The 19512-nt window shown below is 42.3% G+C and overlaps 1 protein-coding gene across 1 annotated transcript in view; it reads left to right on the top strand.

Annotated features, from left to right (window-relative positions):
- The window catches only part of ST6GALNAC2 (ST6 N-acetylgalactosaminide alpha-2,6-sialyltransferase 2), a 53740-nt gene that overhangs the window by 32479 nt on the left and 1749 nt on the right, over positions 1-19512 (top strand). Inside the window, exons 5-9 of the mRNA XM_063458984.1 lie at positions 6382-6544; positions 9858-9996; positions 11265-11368; positions 11470-11553; positions 18756-18855. Of these exons, the coding sequence (XP_063315054.1) occupies positions 6382-6544; positions 9858-9996; positions 11265-11368; positions 11470-11553; positions 18756-18855 (590 nt within the window). The remainder of the gene's footprint in view (positions 1-6381; positions 6545-9857; positions 9997-11264; positions 11369-11469; positions 11554-18755; positions 18856-19512) is intronic.

Below are 19512 nucleotides of genomic sequence, written 5' to 3' on the forward strand. Positions count from 1 at the left end.
CATTCCAGCCAATCAGCAGCAGACCCTCCCTCCCAGACCCTCCCACCTCCTGGACAGCATCCATTTTACATTCATTGTGAAGCTGCATTCTTAGTGAGAGTAGGGACAGTGTAGCTGCTGCTGATTTGATAGGGAAATTGATAGCTAGGCTAGTGTATTCAGTGTCCACTACAGTCCTGAAGGACTCATCTGATCTCTGCTATAAGGACAGCACCCCAAAAAGCCCTTTTAGGGCTAGAACATCAGTCTGCTTTTTTTTTTTGTCTGTGTAATGTAATTGCAGTTGCCTGCCTGCCAGCCTGTGTGTCAGGCTCACAGCATATACTGTGCCCACTTGCCCAGTGCCACCACTCACTCACTGGTGTCACAATAGCTTGCATTTAAAAAAAAACAAACAAAAAAAACGTTTTTGACTGTAATATAATAGCAGTCAGTTTTCTTCACGAGTGTGCGTTTCAGGGCCTGCCAGGGCACAGTGTCACACCAGTGCAACTCATATCTGGTGTAACAGTAGTGTACATTTAAAAAAATAAAAATAAAATTTTGACTGTAATAGATTGAATAGCAGTTAGTTGTCTGCCAGCGTGTGTGCCCAGTGCCACCACTCTTATCTGGTGTCACAATAGCTTGCATTTAACAAAAAAAAAGTTTTGGACTGTAATATAATAGCAGTCAGTTTACTTCACTAGTGTGCGTTTCAGGGCCTGCCAGGGCACAGTGTTACACCAGTGCAACTCATATCTGGTGTAACAGTAGTGTACATTTAAAAAAAAAATGTTTTTTGACTGTAATATAATACCAGTCAGTTTCCTTCAGGAGTGTGCGTTTCAGGGCCTGCCCAGTGCCACCACTCATTCATATCTGGTGTCCCAATAGCTTGCATATAAAAAAAACTAAACTTTTTTGACTGTAATATAATACCAGTCAGTTTCCTTCAGGAGTGTGCGTTTCAGGGCCAGCCCAGTGCCACCACTCACTCATATCTGGTGTCACAATAGCTTGCATTTAAAAAAAAAAAAAACTTTTTGGACTGTAATATAATAGCAGTCAGTTTCCTTCACGAGTGTGCGTTTCAGGGCCTGCCAGGGCACAGTGTCACACCAGTGCAACTCATATCTGGTGTAACAGTAGTGTACATTTAAAAAAAAAAAAAACTGTAATAGATTGAATAGCAGTTAGTTGTCTGCCAGTGTGTGTGTCAGGCTCACAGCGTATACTATGCCCACTTGCCCAGTGCCACCACTCATATCTGTTGTCAAAGTAGCTTGCACGCATAGTACCACTAATCCAAAAAAAAATGACAGGCAGAGGCAGGCCACCCCGCAGGGGCCGTCGTGGTCGTGGTGCTGTGATTCCCTTTGGCCCTAGAATAATGCCCAGTGTTCAGAGGCCATGTGCCCTGAACTTGAAAAGTTCTGAGGACATAGTTGACTGGCTAACACAGGACACCCAATCTTCTACAGCTTCCGCTCGGAACCTCGACGCACCATCCTCCTCCAGCTTAGCTTCGGGCACCTCTCAAGTTACCACTCGCCCGCCTGCCGCCACCACCAACACTAGCACCACAGCCGCTTCACTTGGTATGTCAGAGGAGTTATTTACACATCAGTTGGAAGAAATGAGTGATGCGCAACCATTATTGCCAGAGGATGTAGATAACAGGGATGTGTCTCAGTCAGGCAGCATTACACACGTACGGTGTGATGATGATGATGTTGTACCCACTGCTGCTTCCTTTGTTGAGTTGTCAGATACAAGTGAAGCGGTTGATGATGACGATGCGTCCGTGGATGTCACGTGGGTGTCCGCTAGAAGAGAAGAAGAACAGGGGGAAAGTTCAGATGGGGAGACAGAGAGGAGGAGACAAGTTGGAAGCAGGGGGAGGTCGTCGCAAGGAGCTAGTGGCACAGTCAGACAGCATGCATCGGCACCCGGGGTCAGCCAGACAGCACGCCAATCAACGCATGCTGTGTCCACCACCAGAATGCCGTCATTGCAGAGCTCAGCAGCGTGGCATTTTTTTGTGTGTCTGCCTCTGACAACAACGATGCCATTTGCAACCTGTGCCAAAAGAAACTGAGTCGTGGGAAGTCCAACACCCACCTAGGTACAACTGCTTTGCGAAGGCACATGATCGCACATCACAAATGCCTATGGGATCAACACATGAGTACAAGCAGCACACAAACTCAAAGCCGCCATCCTCCTCCTGGTCCAGCATCTTCAAATGGGGTCTTTCATGCTGTCGTGCCTGTTGAGGGACCCTCGTATAAAAAGGCTGAAGGAGAACGACCTGTACTGGGTGTCCACGCTACTAGACCCCCGGTATAAGCAGAAAGTGCCTGAAATCTTACCGAATTACAGCAAGTCAGAAAGGATGCAGCAGTTCCAAAATCAATAAGAAAGTATGCTTAACACAGCGTATAAGGGTGATGTCACAGCACAACGGGAATCTAACAGGGCAAGAGGTGAAAGTAATCCTCCTCCTCCCATGACCACACCGGCAAGGACAGGACGCTTTACAGACGTGTTGTTGATGGAGGACATGTGGAGCTTTTTAAGTCCTACGCATCTCCACAGCCCTTCGGGGTCCACCCTCAGAGAACGACTCGACCGACAGGTAGCAGACTACCTCGCCTTAACTGCAGATATCGACTATCTGAGGAGCGATGAATCCCCTGACTACTGGGTGTGCAGGCTTGACCTGTGGCCTGAGCTATCCTAATTTGCGATAGAACTTCTGGCCTGCCCTGCTTCAAGTGTCCTGTCAGAAAGGACAGGACAGGAGGTATTGTCACTGAGAAGAGAAGTCGCCTAGGTCAAAATAGTCAAGATTACCTCACCTTTATTAAGATGAATGAGGGATGGATCCCGAAGGGACTGACAGTGGGCGATACATTCAACTAAAAAAGGCCTGATGAGGGGGACTACTTAACACACCACTCCTATCTGGTGGCACTTTAGATTGCATGCGCAGTGCCCCAAATTTGAAGTAGGAGGACCGACCAAGCATCTTTTTCCATCTCCCGCTTCCTAAAATTGATGCCTTATATACATGTCCCCTGACAGGGGACGTAACAGGGATTAAACTGATAGGAATAGTACTACTTAACACACCACTCCTATCTGGTGGCACATTAGATTGCATGCGCAGTGCCCCAAATTTGAAGTAGGAGGACCGACCAAGCATCTTTTTCCATCTCCCGCTTCCTAAAATCGATGCCTTATATACACGTCCCCTGATAGGGGACGTAACAGGGATTAAACTGATAAGAATAGTACTACTTAACACACTACCCCTATCTGGTGGCACATTAGATTGCACATGCAGTGCCCCAAATTTGAAGTAGGAGGACCGACCAAGCATCTTTTTCCATCTCCCGGTTCCTAAAATCGATGCCTTATATACACGTCCCCTGATAGGGGACGTAACAGGGATTAAACTGATAAGAATAGTACTACTTAACACACTACTCCTATCTGGTGGCACATTAGATTGCACGCGCAGTGCCCCAAATTTGAAGTAGGAGGACCGACCAAGCATCTTTTTCCATCTCCCGCTTCCTGGGTGGAGGAAGAGAGACCTTCAATGACAACAGTGAGGACAAGGAACGGGACATGGCTAGCTTGGTATCCAACCTTGTGCAAATGGGGAGTTTGCGGTTGCGCAAATGGACTGTTTGCGGTTGTTTGCGGTGCGTTAAACGGGGAGTTTGGTCTGTCATTGTGAAGCGGGCGTAACCCTTACACTACCTGATCGATACAACATCATACCTGATGTTTTAAAGCACGTTATTCCAAACAATTTAGGAATGTTAGGTGATTTATGCCCTTTATGGATTAAAACCAGACTCTGCATCAACTATATAATTTTCCATGGAAGTTTTGACATGGATTCCCCTCCAGCATGCCACAATCCAGCTGTTAGTCCCCTTGAAACAACTTTTCCATCACTATTGTGGCCAGAAAGAGTCCCTGTGGGTTTTAAAATTCGCCTGCCCATTGAAGTCTATGGTGGTTAGCCCGGTTCGCCCGTTCGCGAACATTTGTGGAAGTTCGCGTTTGCGAACCGAAAATTTTATGTTCGCGACATCACTATTCTGAACCAATACAAAATATAGAATTTAAGCTATAAATTAAACCATAATTTACCTCTTTAATATTGAGTGCACCCACACTTGTTATACATAACATTTTGTTCAGGAGAATCAGAGATTTCATTTCACATCAAATATTTATATATGAAACACAATTTTCTGTAGTATAATACAATCTAAATAAGTGTGAGACATTATGAAATGTAATTTTCAAGTTCCCCTTTTTTTTCTTTTTTTACTGTGAATGTCATAAAACTGTTGTACTGCAAAGAAACACACAGGAGGGAAAGAGAAGCACAAAGGGGCTGGTAGGAGTCCTAGGGCCCCTATACTACCCCACAAACTCTATTTCACACTACACACACACAATGCATCCCTATACATACACAGAAACACACAAAGCATCCCTATACACACAGAAACACAACATGCTTCCCTTACACGCACAGAAACACACAATGCATCCATTACACACACACACAATGCAATACGTGCACACATACACAGAAACACACAATGAATCCCTTACACACACTGCATCCTTTACACACAGAAACACACAATGCATCCCTTACACACACAGAAACACACACTGAAACACAATGCATCTCTTACACACACTTAATGCACCCCTTACAGACACACACACACACTGCATCCCTTACACACCTTGCACACCTTGCATCCCTTACATATACAAACACAGATTCACACAATGCATCCCTTAAACGCATCCAGATACTCACAATACATCCCTTACACACAAACACACACTGCTTTCTATCCCTTACACAAAAACACACTGCATCACCTACACAAACTGGTATCCCCTATACACTACATTTCATAAGCACACACTTTAGATCCTCTACAATAACAAATAACACATCCCCTACACACTTCACCCCCTGTGAGCAAACTCATCGGTGGAATATGTAGGCGGACTTATGGGTGGGCATTATGGGCATACTAACCGACAGGCCCTTAGGCTCAGACCTTGAGCTGTGTAAAGGGCTCCAAAAAATGGAGCTGCTTCCCGTTCCCCCAGGACATTGATTTTTCTTTTGCCTAAGGCGGCAAAAATCCTTGCACCGGCCCTGATACTATTGATCACCCCATGATGATAGTCTTTATTCTATTAGTGAAGAAACGGATACCACACAATCTTTTCATTTGTGCCCATAGAAGCATGGCATCTTGGTGGATCAAAATGGCTATTCTTCCTGTGAAAAATACAAAATGCCCATAAATGACAAGTAGTGTATTTGCCTAAGAAGCCACGTTTTGTATAGCCTGTCAAAAAATGTGTGATGTTTAGGGGGGCATAGTGTGTTATCATTAAAATGGAAGCCAAGATGGGGTGCTTATGCCAGAAGAACATTATGCATGGCTTTTTAACACTAAGCATTACAAGGCTTAGTACCCAACATTTTCTCATCTCTGAGATAACAGTGGGGTGACAGATGTTTGTCTTTCTATAGCTGTGTGTGCCTCTCTTGTCTCAGATCAAAGAGAGCAATGAGAGGAACAGAGGACAATGTCTCAGTCAATATTTGAGTTCATTCACTAAAACATTTTTTTAGTGATAGTGGTGACAAGCTATCAGTTCACTGCGATTGGCTGGGTTGCCACAACAGCGAATGACACCATAGGTCAGTGTGTGAAGGGAGGAGAGAGAGCAAGATCTTTTAGGACATGCTATGCAACCCTAATGTCTTTAAAACCAACCTTTTGTAGGACGGCATAGCACGTCCCAATGGCGAGAAGGGGTTACCATATTTGGTAACATTGTTATCTTTGTTGATGCATTTAATTTTACACTGACTTTCACCTCACAACTAATCAGTCTGGGGAGATGTTCAGACACCATTAATGCAGACAGCATCCTACTTAGGGTTTTCTGAACAATGGAGGCTTTCTGGCCCAGGATTAAATGTTTTTATTTATGTCCTACATATATTCATCTATCCAAACCCTTAGAAAGGTATACATTAAAAATACGATAAAGATGTGCCTACCTAGAAATTCTTAAATGGTTATTCTGACCAAAATGTTGTGTTTTCATAAAACACTATATTTGGTTAGAGTAACGCCTTCACCGATGGTTGTTCTTTCCTCCCCCCCCCCCCCCTCACCTTCCCCCTTGCCAAATAAAAATAAAATAAAAGATAAAAATTACCTCCAGTGGTCATGGTGCTTGGAGAAAACCTTTCACAATAGTATTTTAAATGTGGCTGTTGGGAATTGTGTTATGATATAACACTACTTTCTCCCTATCTTACAGATGTCAGCTCTACATTAAAACTACTAAATGACTCTGCAAACCAAATAATGTTTGACTTCAAGCCCCCCAAGGGCTGTGTGCGCTGTGCTGTGGTAGGAAATGGTGGAATCCTCAATGGGTCACGGAAGGGGAAGGAAATCGATGAACATGATTATGTGTTCAGGTAAGAACTTATTATTGTAGGTAGGTGGTAGGTGTATTTTAACAGTGAGAGACAGAATAACAAAAACAAAAAATCCAGAAAAATGCATGTCAAAAAAGTTATAAATTGATTTGCATGTCTATGAGTGAAATAAGTATTTGATTCCCTATCAATCTGCAAGATTTCTGGCTCCCAGGTGTTTTTAATACAGGTAATAAGCTAAGACTAGGAGACTAGGAGCACTCTCTTAAAGGGAGTGCTCCTAATCTCATGTCGTTACCTGTATAAAAGACACCTGTCCACAGAAGCAATCAATCAGATTCCAAACTCTCCACCATGGCCAAGACCAAAAAGTTTTCCAACGATGTCAGGGACAAGATTGTAGACCTACACAAAGCTGGAAAGGGCTACAAGACCATCGCAAAGCAGCTTGGTGAGAAGGTGACAACAGTTGGTGCGATTATTTGCAAATGGAAGAAACACAAAATAACTGTCAATCTCTCTCGGTCTGGTGCTCCATGCAAGATCTCACCTTGTGGAGTTTCAATGATCATGAGAATGGTGAGGCATCACCCCAGAACTATGCAGGAGGATCTTGGTAATTATCACAAGGCAGCTGGGACCATAGTCACCAAGAAAACAATTGGTAACATACTACGCCGCAAAGAACTGAAATCCTGCAGCGCCCGCAAGGTCCCTCTGTTCAAGAAAGCACATGTACAGGCCCGTCTGAAGTTTGCCAATGAACATCTGAATGATTCGGAAGAGAACTGGGTGAAAGTGTTGTGGTCAGTTGAGACCAAAATCGAGCTCTTTGGCATTAACTCAACTTGCCGTGTTTGGAGGAGGAGGAATGCTGCCTATGACCCCAAGAACACCATGCCCATCGTTAAACATGGAGATGGAAACATTATGCTTTGGGGGTGTTTTTCTGCTAAGGAAACAGACTGCACTACATCAAAGGGATGATGGACGGGGCCATGTACTGTCAAATCGTGGGTGAGAACCTCCTTCCCTCAGCCAGGGCATTAAAAATGGGTCGTGGATGGGTATTCCAGCATGACAATGACCCAAAACACACAGCCAAGGCAACAAGGGAGTGGCTCAAGAAGAAGCACATTAAGGTCCTGGAGTGGCCTAGGCTTAATCTCAAAGAAAATCTGTGGAGGGAGCTGAAGGTTCGAGTTGCAAAATGTCAGCCTCGAAACCTTAATGACTTGGAAAGGATCTGCAAAGAGGAGTGGGACAAAATCCCTCCTGAGAAGTGTGCAAACCTGGTGGCCATCTACAAGAAACGTCTGACCTATGTGATTGCCAACAAGAGTTTTGCCACCAAGTTCCAAGTCGAAGGGGTCAAATACTTATTTCACTCATTGACATGCAAATCAATTTATAACTTTTTTGACATGTGTTTTTCTGGATTTTTCTTTGTTATTCTGTCTCTCACTGTTAAAATAGACCTACCATTAAAATTATAGACTGATCATTTCTTTGTCAGTAGGCAAAAGTTTAAAATCAGCATAGGATCAAATACTTTTTCCTTCACTGTATAAACTGGGTTAACATTTTTACATAGTATTAGTTAAATGGTCATCTGTATCTCTTCTCCTCTATCAACCCCCATCTGTATCTCTCCTTCTCTGGCAACCACTTTCTGTCTCTCCCACACTGTGCAAACTTTAATCTCTCTCTCATGCTGTGCAACCCCCATATCTGTATCTCCACCTGTCCAAACCCCCATCTATTTTTCTCCACCTGTCAAAAAAACTAATCTGTATCTCTCCAACTGTTTACCCATATCTGTGTGTCTCTCTCCACCTGTTAACCCCAATCTGTGGCTCTCTCTCCATGTGTTAACCCCCATCTGTGTTTCTCTACACTTGTTAATTCCTATGATTTGTGTCTCTCTCCACCTGTTAACCCCCACCTGTGTCTTTCCTTGTGTCCCAGTTTGTCTCCTTGCAGCCTGTCCTCCCACTTCTCTCCCCATCTCTCATTTACCTGATCTGTAGCCTGGGAGTACAGTAATTAAATAAAAATGGGATTTTATGAATTTTGATCTTTGAGCAGTTGAATACATAATTCCATAATTTGGTATCCTAATGTGGGATTGCCAATACAAACATGTATTCCTTATGCTATAGTGTTACCCTACTTATTTAAGTGAGGGTTTAAAAGGTAAGATGGTTATGACGTCTGTTTTTGATAATGTGTTACAGTGTTACCTTTGCTATACTATAGCAAAAAAAACAATAACCCATAGTCAGACAAGTTATCTTTTGATTAATATTGTTCTCTAATTATCTACCTACAGTATGTAATATTTTATTGTGCTTTGTTATGTCTACTTTATGTCTGATTGTGAAATAAATAAATACATGTTTTATTAAAAGGATGACTGCTACTATAGTTATGTTAACCCTGCAATAAAAACATTGGCGTTTGAACTGTATGGAAATGTTTACTTTGTAGGGCTAAAAGGACTGGACCACTACACCCGGACCACTTTATTGAGACGAAGCGGTCTGGGTGCCAATAGCGTCCCTTAAACAGCTGAAAATATCAAAATGAAGAGAATCCCTTTTCTCAATTTTTAAACTTCAGTAGTTTAGTAGATATCTCAGTACAATCTTGTTCTCATATTAGTGAGTTATCTGCAAAACTGTCTTTTTAAAAAAATTTAATGGATGCCTAATTCAATAGTACAGTAAGCAGTAAGAGCAACATTCTGACTTGAATTAAAAAATATTTGAATTAAAATTAAACCTGTCTGCTAGTTCTCTCCATAGCAATGATTTGAGAGAGATCTAACATGAAGGCAACACAGTTAGAGGATAAAGTGTGGCTTTTGTATTGTTCATTTTATTTTTCAAAACTCACATATACTAAGTTGTTAAATATAAGGAGAAGTGAACATTGTAGCGGAGTTCCAATATACAGCATAAATATCGACGCCCGTCGTTCGTTTGCACACGTGCATTCGGTAATACGAACGGCGGCGACACAGGGTAACCCTCCTTTAATGAGCAGTTTTGAAGTTAACATCCAGGGGTGGTCAGTTGTTAAAATAACAAAACTCAGGGACAACACAAAGGGTAGTTCAGTAAACGAACAAAGGCTACGGACAGCCGTACAAAGGAAGGGAAAAATGGAAAAAAGGCCATTCTGCTACAAACATGACATGAAAAATCCTGGGAAATTACTGTTTAACTTTAAGACTGGCAAAGCATCATGGGAGTTGCATTTTTTAGCCACCATATCTCATTTACTTCTGCCTGTGACTTAATTTTCTATCAGACTTGTCATCCTTTTCATGTTTTTCTAATCTTTCCAGGCTGAATGGAGCAATCATAAAAGGTTTTGAAGATGATGTTGGGACAAAAACATCATTTTATGGGTTCACAGTCAACACTATGAAGAATTCACTCATTGCTTACCAGATATATGGTTTTACCAAGACACCCAAAGGACAGGTAAATGAAGTGAATTGACTAGCAGTGTATAAGGAATTGACTGTACAAAGAGAATTTAAGAGATTAGAGATTTACGTAGCCATGGGCATAGTAACCTCCAAAAACTTTGGGTCGGGTAGAGCATTTTTTTCCATCATTATTCATTAAGCTGTGGATTGTCCGGAATGGCAAATTTTGAATATATAACATATCCAATTAGGGAGCTATATATTATTTAGCGTAATCTACTAATTTACTACATGACAAGATGCTTCATAATTTGCTTTATGCTTTCTTTACAACTATCAAATTAGGGAGTTATAAGGTCTTTTCTTAATTTTGAGTTTTCTGCAAATTAAGTTGATAACTCCCTAATTTGATATATTTATATATGACAATCCCACATAAGGATGCCACATTAATGATCTAATATTTACTGAACAGTTGAAAGATTGAAATTCATAAAAGCCCCTTTTTAAATTTTTAACCTTCAGAAGTTTAATAGACAACTGCCTAATGTGGTATCCTTTTATATGGCAATCCCACATATTGATACCAAATTAAGGGGTTATTTACCAAACTACTGAAAGTTTAAATTAAATAAAAATGGGATTTTATGAATTTTGATCTTTGAGCAGTTGAATACATAATTCCATAATTTGGTATCCTAATGTGGGATTGCCAATACAAACATGTATTCCTTATGCTATAGTGTTACCCTACTTATTTAAGTGAGGGTTTAAAAGGTAAGATGGTTATGGCGTCTGTTTTTGATAATTTGTTACAGTGTTACCTTTGCTATACGATAGCAAAAAAACAATAACCCATAGTCAGACAAGTTATCTTTTTATTAATATTGTTCTCTAATTACCTACCTACAGTATGTAATATTTTATTGTGCTTTGTTATGTCTACTTTATGTCTGATTGTGAAATAAATAAATAAATGTTTTATTAAAAGGATGACTGCTACTATAGTTATGTTAACCCTGCAATAAAAACATTGGCGTTTGAACTGTATGGAAATGTTTACTTTGTAGGGCTAAAAGGACTGGACCACTAAACCCGGACCACTTTATTGAGACAAAGCGGTCTGGGTGCCAATAGCGTCCCTTAAACAGCTGAAAATATCAAAATGAAGAAAACCCCTTTTCTCAATTTTTACACTTTTACAATTTTTACACACTGAATTAAAAAATATTTGAATTAAAATTAAACCTGTCTGCTAGTTCTCTCCATGCTAAAATTTAATCAAACTACAATACCTACTCCATTGCTGTGTATTGACAGGGAGTTCGTTACATCTTCATACCCTCTGACTTGCGGGATTACGTCATGTTGCGTTCAGGCATTCTGGGTGTTTCAGTCCCAACTGGATATGACAAGGGGGACCGGTAAGTAAAATTTCAGCGAATCGTCTTACAGAATGGATAGATCTTCTTTGTATTGATCCATAACTATTTTTATTTTATTTGTCTTTTCACTCCTCTCACAGTCCATCTGATTACTTTGGTCTAGAGGCATCTCCCAAACAATTCAAACTGTTGCATCCAGAATTTCTGGCCTACACCAGGGATAGGTATGTATGGCCTCTGATACACTTTATATTTACTGCTAAAGCAGACTTGCCAGCATTTTTTGCATTTTTATGATAAAATACATACAGGTGGCTTGACAGAACACAGTTTCAACTCTGTTTAGTAAATATTACTATATTTATACTTAAAATGAAAAAATAAGGCTAAGCTATGTTCTCAGTGATATAATGTATGACCTGCAAACCTGGGCCGCTATGGAACAAAATGGGCCGCTATATATACTTGGCCATATATTGTACACGGGACAACAAGATGTTGGAGTCATCAGTCACCAGTGCTTGAATGCTGCAGTAAACGTGAAGGCTTACAAGCTAGGAACTATTCTTGTCCTTTAAAGAAAGTATACTTAAGACAAAGTTGTCCCTGTTACCTTTAAACATATATAGGTTTTTATACATAGGCTTTCATAAAGAATTATAAAAAGAAACATATCCATCCTTTCCCCCTTTACTCTCTTTTTTTTTAGTTTGTTTTCCTATAATCATGAATTGAAAATAAAAGTTTGTGCCTGTTATTACTGTATACTATCATCTTCGATATTTAGATTTGTTTCTTTGATGACATTTCAATATGTCTTTGCACAAGTTCTACAAATATTCTCAATAAAACCGGTTTGAGGAAAAAAAACAAAAAAACGTAAGAGTCAATATAAAATATTTTTGTTGCAGTAATCGGTTTACATTCTGTGTGTAACGGATCACCTGGCACCACGACTGGGTACCTCCGTTGAAGGATGCTCCTAGCGCTTCCTGAGGGTTTCCAGCACTCCAGCAGACACCATAACCACCGTAGACTCCTTCAGAGCGAAGCAGGAACAAACTCTTACAAGAGCTTAGGAGTGATTATAGCAAGGGAATATGCAGAGCATAGCAATCCCTTGCAGCAGATTCCCCCAATAAGAGACAGCACTCCAAATTGAGGGTGAAGTAGAACTGACTGTACTGGCACATACAGCCTCTTTTATTCACAATACACAAACTTAATACTGCCCACAGGGTTTTGAAATACAACCAATCAATCCGTACAATACACACATACACTCCCACACAAAATCCTCCCCTCTGCCTGTGATATGATTACTGAACACAATGGTTAATATAATTATCACAAGCAGAGAAATACAGTTTTTACAAAACATGAATAACTTTCAAAATATACATGCCATTCACATAAAACACATTTTCATAATCAGCATGCTTGAAATATACACATACTCAAAAATCAAGGCAATCGGTTCAGGGGTTAAAAAGTTAAGGGAAAGTCCTATTTGACCGACCGCAAGCACATTTTCATGCCCAAAAGAGTTCCATAGATTTGGGCTGTGCGGTCGGTCAATTTCACACAGAAAAATGTCTAAGTCCCATTCGAATGCACGAACAGGGCCATTCGTGCAAATAGCCCAGTCTAACAGTGCGTTCGAATTGTCGAACGCACTTCGATTCCAGTCGAAGAGTCGAAGTTCCTGAGAACGGTCAGCGGTGTTCGTGCAAATGTGTAGCTGATTTTAGCTCCATAGATTCAGTGGCACGCACCGCTGACCACGTTCAACAAAATTACAATGGCCACCGCCACGTGTTCGGTTTTCAAATGGCGGCCACTTCGACTACTTCGGCACTTCGACTGCACCCGAAGTGCCAATTTAAAAGTACAAATCCTTTCTCTGGGAATTAAAGGGAAAGCAGCAGCACAACAAAAATCCATTATGCCCAAATCTTGTATTTAAAGGGCCAAACCTCACAGGGACCATAATCAAATGGCAAGAGGCTGGCAAGCTGTCCTCTCCAGTCACAAGTGGCGAGGCTGGTTCCGCCACACTGTGTATATGTAACGAGAATATACCCCTACACGCAGGATCCAGCCAAACAGAAGACAGCACAGAGGAGAGATACGTCTACCGGACCTTAGAGTGGCCGGACTCGACGTAATAGGAGAAGTACAGAGTCAGGAATGATCCGAGGTCAAGGGCACAAAGAGACAGCGTAAACGAGAACTAGCCGGGGTCTGGTACACAGGAATCAGCAAGCCGGCAAACAGAACAGACAAGGATAAAGCGAAAACGAAGTCAGAATGCAAAGCCAAGGTCAAATACGGAGAAACACAACTGAACACTAAGGAAACAAGAGTCAATAACAGCAGACACTTCGAACTCCTCATGACCCTCCACAGAGACAGGAGGGGGAGGGGGAGTATGCCGGGTATAGCGGTTGCGTACGTAAGGCTTCAATAACGAGGTGTGAAAGACATTAGGTATACGCAGATTTTTAGGCAGACCCAAGGCATAAGAAACGGGATTAACCAATGAAGCGGAGAGCCAATTTCATAGAAGGCACCCGGAGGCGAATATTCCGTGTGGAAAGCAAAACCCTGTCCCCCACAACATAGGAAGGAGCCGCTCTGCGATGCTTGTCAGCCTGAGCCTTCTGGCGGGCAGCAGAGTCCACCAAAGAATGCTGAACCTGCTCCCAAGTATTACGCAAACCAGCCAAATGTTCATCCAGAACTGGCATGCCCTGTGAGGAGAATGCAGCCGGAAGAACAACGGGATGCTGGCCATAGACAACGTAAAAAGGGCTTTTGCCGGAAGAATCATGAGTGGCGTTATTCCGAGCAAATTCAGCTCAAGGAAGCAGGTCAGACCAATTGTCCTGATGGTGAGACACAAAACAACGGAGGTACTGCTCCAGAGACTGGTTGGCACGTTCAGCAGCTCCATTAGACTGGGGATGGTAAGCGGAAGAAAATGAGAGAGAAATACCCATCTCCGAACAAAAGGCTTTCCAGAACCTGGAAATAAATTGGCTACCCCTATCGGATACAACAGATAAGGGAATACCATGTAATCGAAACACTTCTCTAGCGAAGATAAGAGCCAGTTCCTTGGAAGTAGGCAACTTGCGAAGAGACACAAAGTGAGCCATTTTGGAAAACCGATCTACTATCATTAGGATGACTGTGTTACCATTCGAAGGGGGTAATTCAACAATAAAATCCATTGATAGATTAGACCAAGGTCTCTCGGGAACGGGTAACGGATGCAACAGCCCACAAGGAACTCTACGAGAGGATTTCACACATGCACAAGTAGTACAAGCACTTATATAGTCAGTGACATCCTTACGTAAGGTATCCCACCAAAAATACCGAGAAACGGCTGACACCGTTTTGGAAATACCAGGATGTCCAGCAGTCTTAGTATCATGATACAGTGACAGAATATCCCGTCTCTCGGGAACGTCAACGAACAATTTATCATTAGGCCTCTCGCTAGGTGCCATGCTTTGTTTCGCTTGTATGGCCTGCAAGAGGGACGAGGAAATAGACAATATAGTAGTTGCTATTATCCTGTCTGGGGGAATGACAGGAGTAATATCAATCTCCTGTTTGTCAATAGTCTCGAACTGTCTGGACAGAGCGTCCGCTTTAGTGTTCCGATCACCTGGCCTATAGGTGATTATATAATTAAAATGAGACAAGAACAGTGACCACCTAGCCTGCCTGGAAGACAATCTTTTAGCTTCGCTAAGGTAGGATAGGTTCTTATGATCCGTAAATATGAGGATAGGATCCTTAGTGCCCTCTAACAAATGTCTCCATTCTTTGAGTGCTAAAATGATAGCAAGGAGTTCGCGATTACCCACATCATAATTATTTTCTGCTTTGGACATTTGTTTAGAAAAGAAGCCACAAGGATGCAATGGCTTGTCAGGAGACTCTCTTTGGGATAAGACAGCACCTACCCCTATATCGGAAGCATCAACCTCAAGTATATATGGCAATGAGGGGACAGGATGCTGTAAAATAGGTGCAGAGGCGAACGTAGTCTTAAGAAAGTCAAAAGCCTGAAGTGCCTCGGTAGACCAGGCACGTGTATTGCCATCCTTTTTAGTCATACGAATAATAGGTGCTACGGTAGACGAAAAACCTTTGATAAAACGTCTATAATAATTAGAGAAACCCAGAAAACGCTGGATGGCTTTCAGACCTTGCGGCAGAGGCCATTCTATGACCGCAGCGAGCTTCTGGGGATCCATCCGAAAACCCTTAGCGGAAATCAAATACCCCAAAAACTGGACTTCGGATTGGTCGAATAGACATTTTTCTAGTTTGCAATAAAGACCATTAGCAAGAAGGGTCTTCAGAACTGTCGTAACATGTCTGTGATGAGTGTGTAAGTCTGTAGAATATATTAAAATGTCATCCAAGTACACAATAACAAATGAGTGAATAAAGTCCCTTAAGACATCATTAATAAATTCTTGGAATACTGCTGGGGCATTGCAAAGCCCAAATGGCATGACGGTATACTCAAGGCTGTCTTCCATTCGTGGTCCTTTTTTATATGTATCAAATTGTATGCTCCTCTAAGATCTAATTTGGTGAATACCGTAGCATGTTTGAGCCTGTCAAACAATTCTGTTATTAATGGTATAGGGTAAGCATTTTTGATGGTGATTTTATTAAGACCTCTATAATCAATGCAAGGTCTTAAATCACCTTCTTTTTTTGATACAAAGAAGAACCCCGCTCCAGCCGGAGAAGAGGATCTCCTAATAAATTCCTTGTCTAATGATTCTTTAATGTATTCCTCCATGACACGGTTTTCTTGAACCGATAGAGGGTACACCCTGCCCTTTGGAGGTATAGTGCCAGGCAACAAGTCAATAGCACAATCGTAGGGTCTGTGAGGCGGTAATTTGTCAGCCTCTCTTTTATCAAAGACAGTCTTTAAAGATAAATACTGAGAGGGTATAACCGTAGACAAAGGAGGAATGGTAGGAACATTAATAGAATTCACAGGCGTGACTTCAATAGTACATGACTCATGGCAGGCTTCACTCCATGATTTTATCTGCCCTGTCTCCCAATCAAAAATGGGATTGTGGGTACGTAACCATGGATACCCCAACACTAACTGTGAAGAGGGAGAGGTGATGACCTGGAACCGAATGGTTTCATAGTGTAAAGCCCCTGTGTACATGTGTAACGGTGCAGTCTCATGAGTAACAACTGGAGATATCAATGGTCTACCATCTATTGCCTCAACGGCCAAGGGTATCTCCTTCTCCCTGATGGGATTGTTGTTTTTCTTTACAAAACTAGAGTCTATAAAATTCTCAGCTGCCCCAGAGTCAACCAGAGCATATATATTTTCAACGATACAACTCTCTCCCATATGTAAAGAAACAGGGAGAAGCAGTCGGTTAGGAGGCAATGTAGGAGACTTAGAAATCACACCCAAGGCCAGTCCCCTATAAGGTCTTAGGTGCGAGAGTTTTCCGGGAGCAAAGGACATTCCTTTACCATATGGTCTCTCCTACCACAATATAGGCAGAGTCCCTCCCTTCTCCTATGTAATTTTTCATTATCAGAGAGTTTGGCAACCCCTAATTGCATAGGTTCCTCTTCAGATACTTTTACACTCTCCGGTGTATCAACTCTGGGGTGAATAGGTGTAACAAAACGTCTATTTCTGTTCTTGGTATAGAGCCTGTCACGAATCCTATTATCTATATCAATGAGGTAGTCAATAAGGTCCTCTAAAGCAACAGGAAGCTACCTCATCCAATATAGTGTCTGATAAGCCTTCCATGAAGGCAGTAGTTAACCCATTGTTGGTCCAATCTACCTGTGAGGCAAGAGTACGAAACTGAATAGCGTAATCAGCCACAGACCTAGAACCCTGTTTAACTCTCATTAATGCTCTTGCGGCATTTTTAGACCTTTTCATAGTGTCAAAAGTTCTGCGAAATGCTGTAAGAAAACTGTGAAAGTCATGCACCATAGGTCCATTAGCTTCCCAAATAGGATTCGCCCATTCAAGTGCTTTGTCGGTAAGTTGGTGCATAAAGAACCCAACTTTAGACCTCTCTGTGGGAAACAAACGGGGATACATCTCAAAATGAAACTCTATTTGGTTAATGAACCCTCTGCATGTCTTAGAATCCCCTCCATACCTAGGAGGAGGTGTTAAATGGTCCGAAGTAGTAGGCAAAGTGGATACTTCAGGAAGCAGGGGTGTAGGAGGGTTAGGTGTGGTTGCTGGAATGGTTCTAGCTAAGAGCGTCTGGAGCGCCTGAGCTATCTGATCCATACGGTGATCCTGCTCTACAAATCTAGCCTCATGGGACGCCATCTGTTGAGCTAAATCTGCGGGGTCCATGGCCCTATCGTAATGTAATGAGAATATACCCCTACACGCAGGATCCAGCCAAACAGAAGACAGCACAGAGGAGAGATACGTCTACCGGACCTTAGAGTGGCCGGACTCGATGTAATAGGAGAAGTACAGAGTCAGGAACGATCCGAGGTCAAGGGCACAAAGAGACAGCGTAAACGAGAACTAGCCGGGGTCTGGTACACAGGAATCAGCAAGCCGGCAAACAGAACAGACAAGGATAAAGCGAAAACGAAGTCAGAATACAAAGCCAAGGTCAAATACGGAGAAACACAACTGAACACAACAAGCACTAAAGGGAACTGTAGCAGAAACCACGATAGGGCAAGGAACTAAGGGAAAAGGATAAGTATAAGTAGCCTTCAAACTAATGTGATTGGCTCCTGTCACTTCCACACCCCCAAAAGGTAAGTGTATGGGGTGATTGGCATGACAGGAGCCAATGGGAGCCTTTTTGCAATTTAGGCTCCCACTGTCTCTTTAAGAGCGCGCCCGAGACTCGCGGCGCGCTCTTAGTTGCAGGCGGGACACGTGACCGCATCTCGCGGTCACTGCCTGTCTTCCTGTTAGGAGAGTCGGATGAGCCGCGCGCGGCTCGTGCAGCCGCAGGACCGCGCGCGGCTTGAAGAGAGGACCGCTGCCGGCCCCCGGATAAGGTAAGTAACGCTACAGTATATTGCACAGAATACAACATTCTTTAGATTGTGTGTGGATTTGAGAAAGGCTTTTGTCACTTTATGCCTGTTTTGTTTGCCATCAATCACTGTTGTTTACCCATTGTACAACACATCAGAATATGTTGGTGCTTTATAAATGATTAGGCCAAAATTGTTCTATTGGATACATTCAATGTTTAGTTAATAACCTTGTCTGAGATCCATCTAAATTGCTCTTTTTAACATTTTCAATCTTTTTCTTCAATTTTGGAATCACTTGTTGATTTTACACACCTCTTACCCATTCCTTCCATTTAACATTAAACATGTTAATTATCTCTCCCACCCACAGATTTCTGCCATCAGAAATATTAAAGACTGAATATGCCAATTTATACATGCCTAGCACTGGAGGCTTAATGCTGCTGACTGCTCTACACAGCTGTGATCAGGTGAGACAGTCCTTCTGTCTGCTCAATATTTTAATTTTGTCACATTGAGTTTTCCAAGCTTTCTAAAGTCTTCTAAAGCCCTCTGTTTCCACTCAAGGGACAGTTTCCAACTGGTAACACATTTTGTGAACTCCTTTCTATAACACAATGAGATTCTCTTACTGAGTCTCCACTGACACTCCCACATTTAAAGGAACACTATAGGCTCATTGAAGTGGTCTGGGTGCAGTGTCCCTGTCCCTTTAACTTTGCAATGTAAAACAATGCACTTTCAGAGAAACTGCCATGTTTACATTGCAGGGTTAAGACTGCCTCTAGTGGCTGCTTAACAGACAGTCACTACAGGCTCTTCCTGCTGTTTCACAGAGTTTAACTCCATGAAATAATACTGGGCATCCTCATGCTTTGCATTAGGACATCTAACATCTTCAAAACCCTACGGGAAAGCATTGATTCAGTGTTTTCCTTTGGGGAAGGCCTAACGTGCCCACAGCTCTTACTGCGCATGTGCACTAGGTTCCCTGCTTGGCGCTGACATAGGAGGAGGTGGAGGGACTTTAGCATTAAATTAAAGTTAGTGTTTTAAATATTTTTAACCCTCAAACTGCCACCGGAGGGAGGGGGGGAGGGAGGGAGTGAGAGGGGGCAGAGGAACAT

This window comes from Pelobates fuscus, chromosome 6 (assembly GCF_036172605.1).
Source record: "Pelobates fuscus isolate aPelFus1 chromosome 6, aPelFus1.pri, whole genome shotgun sequence".
NCBI classification, from domain to species: domain Eukaryota; kingdom Metazoa; phylum Chordata; class Amphibia; order Anura; family Pelobatidae; genus Pelobates; species Pelobates fuscus.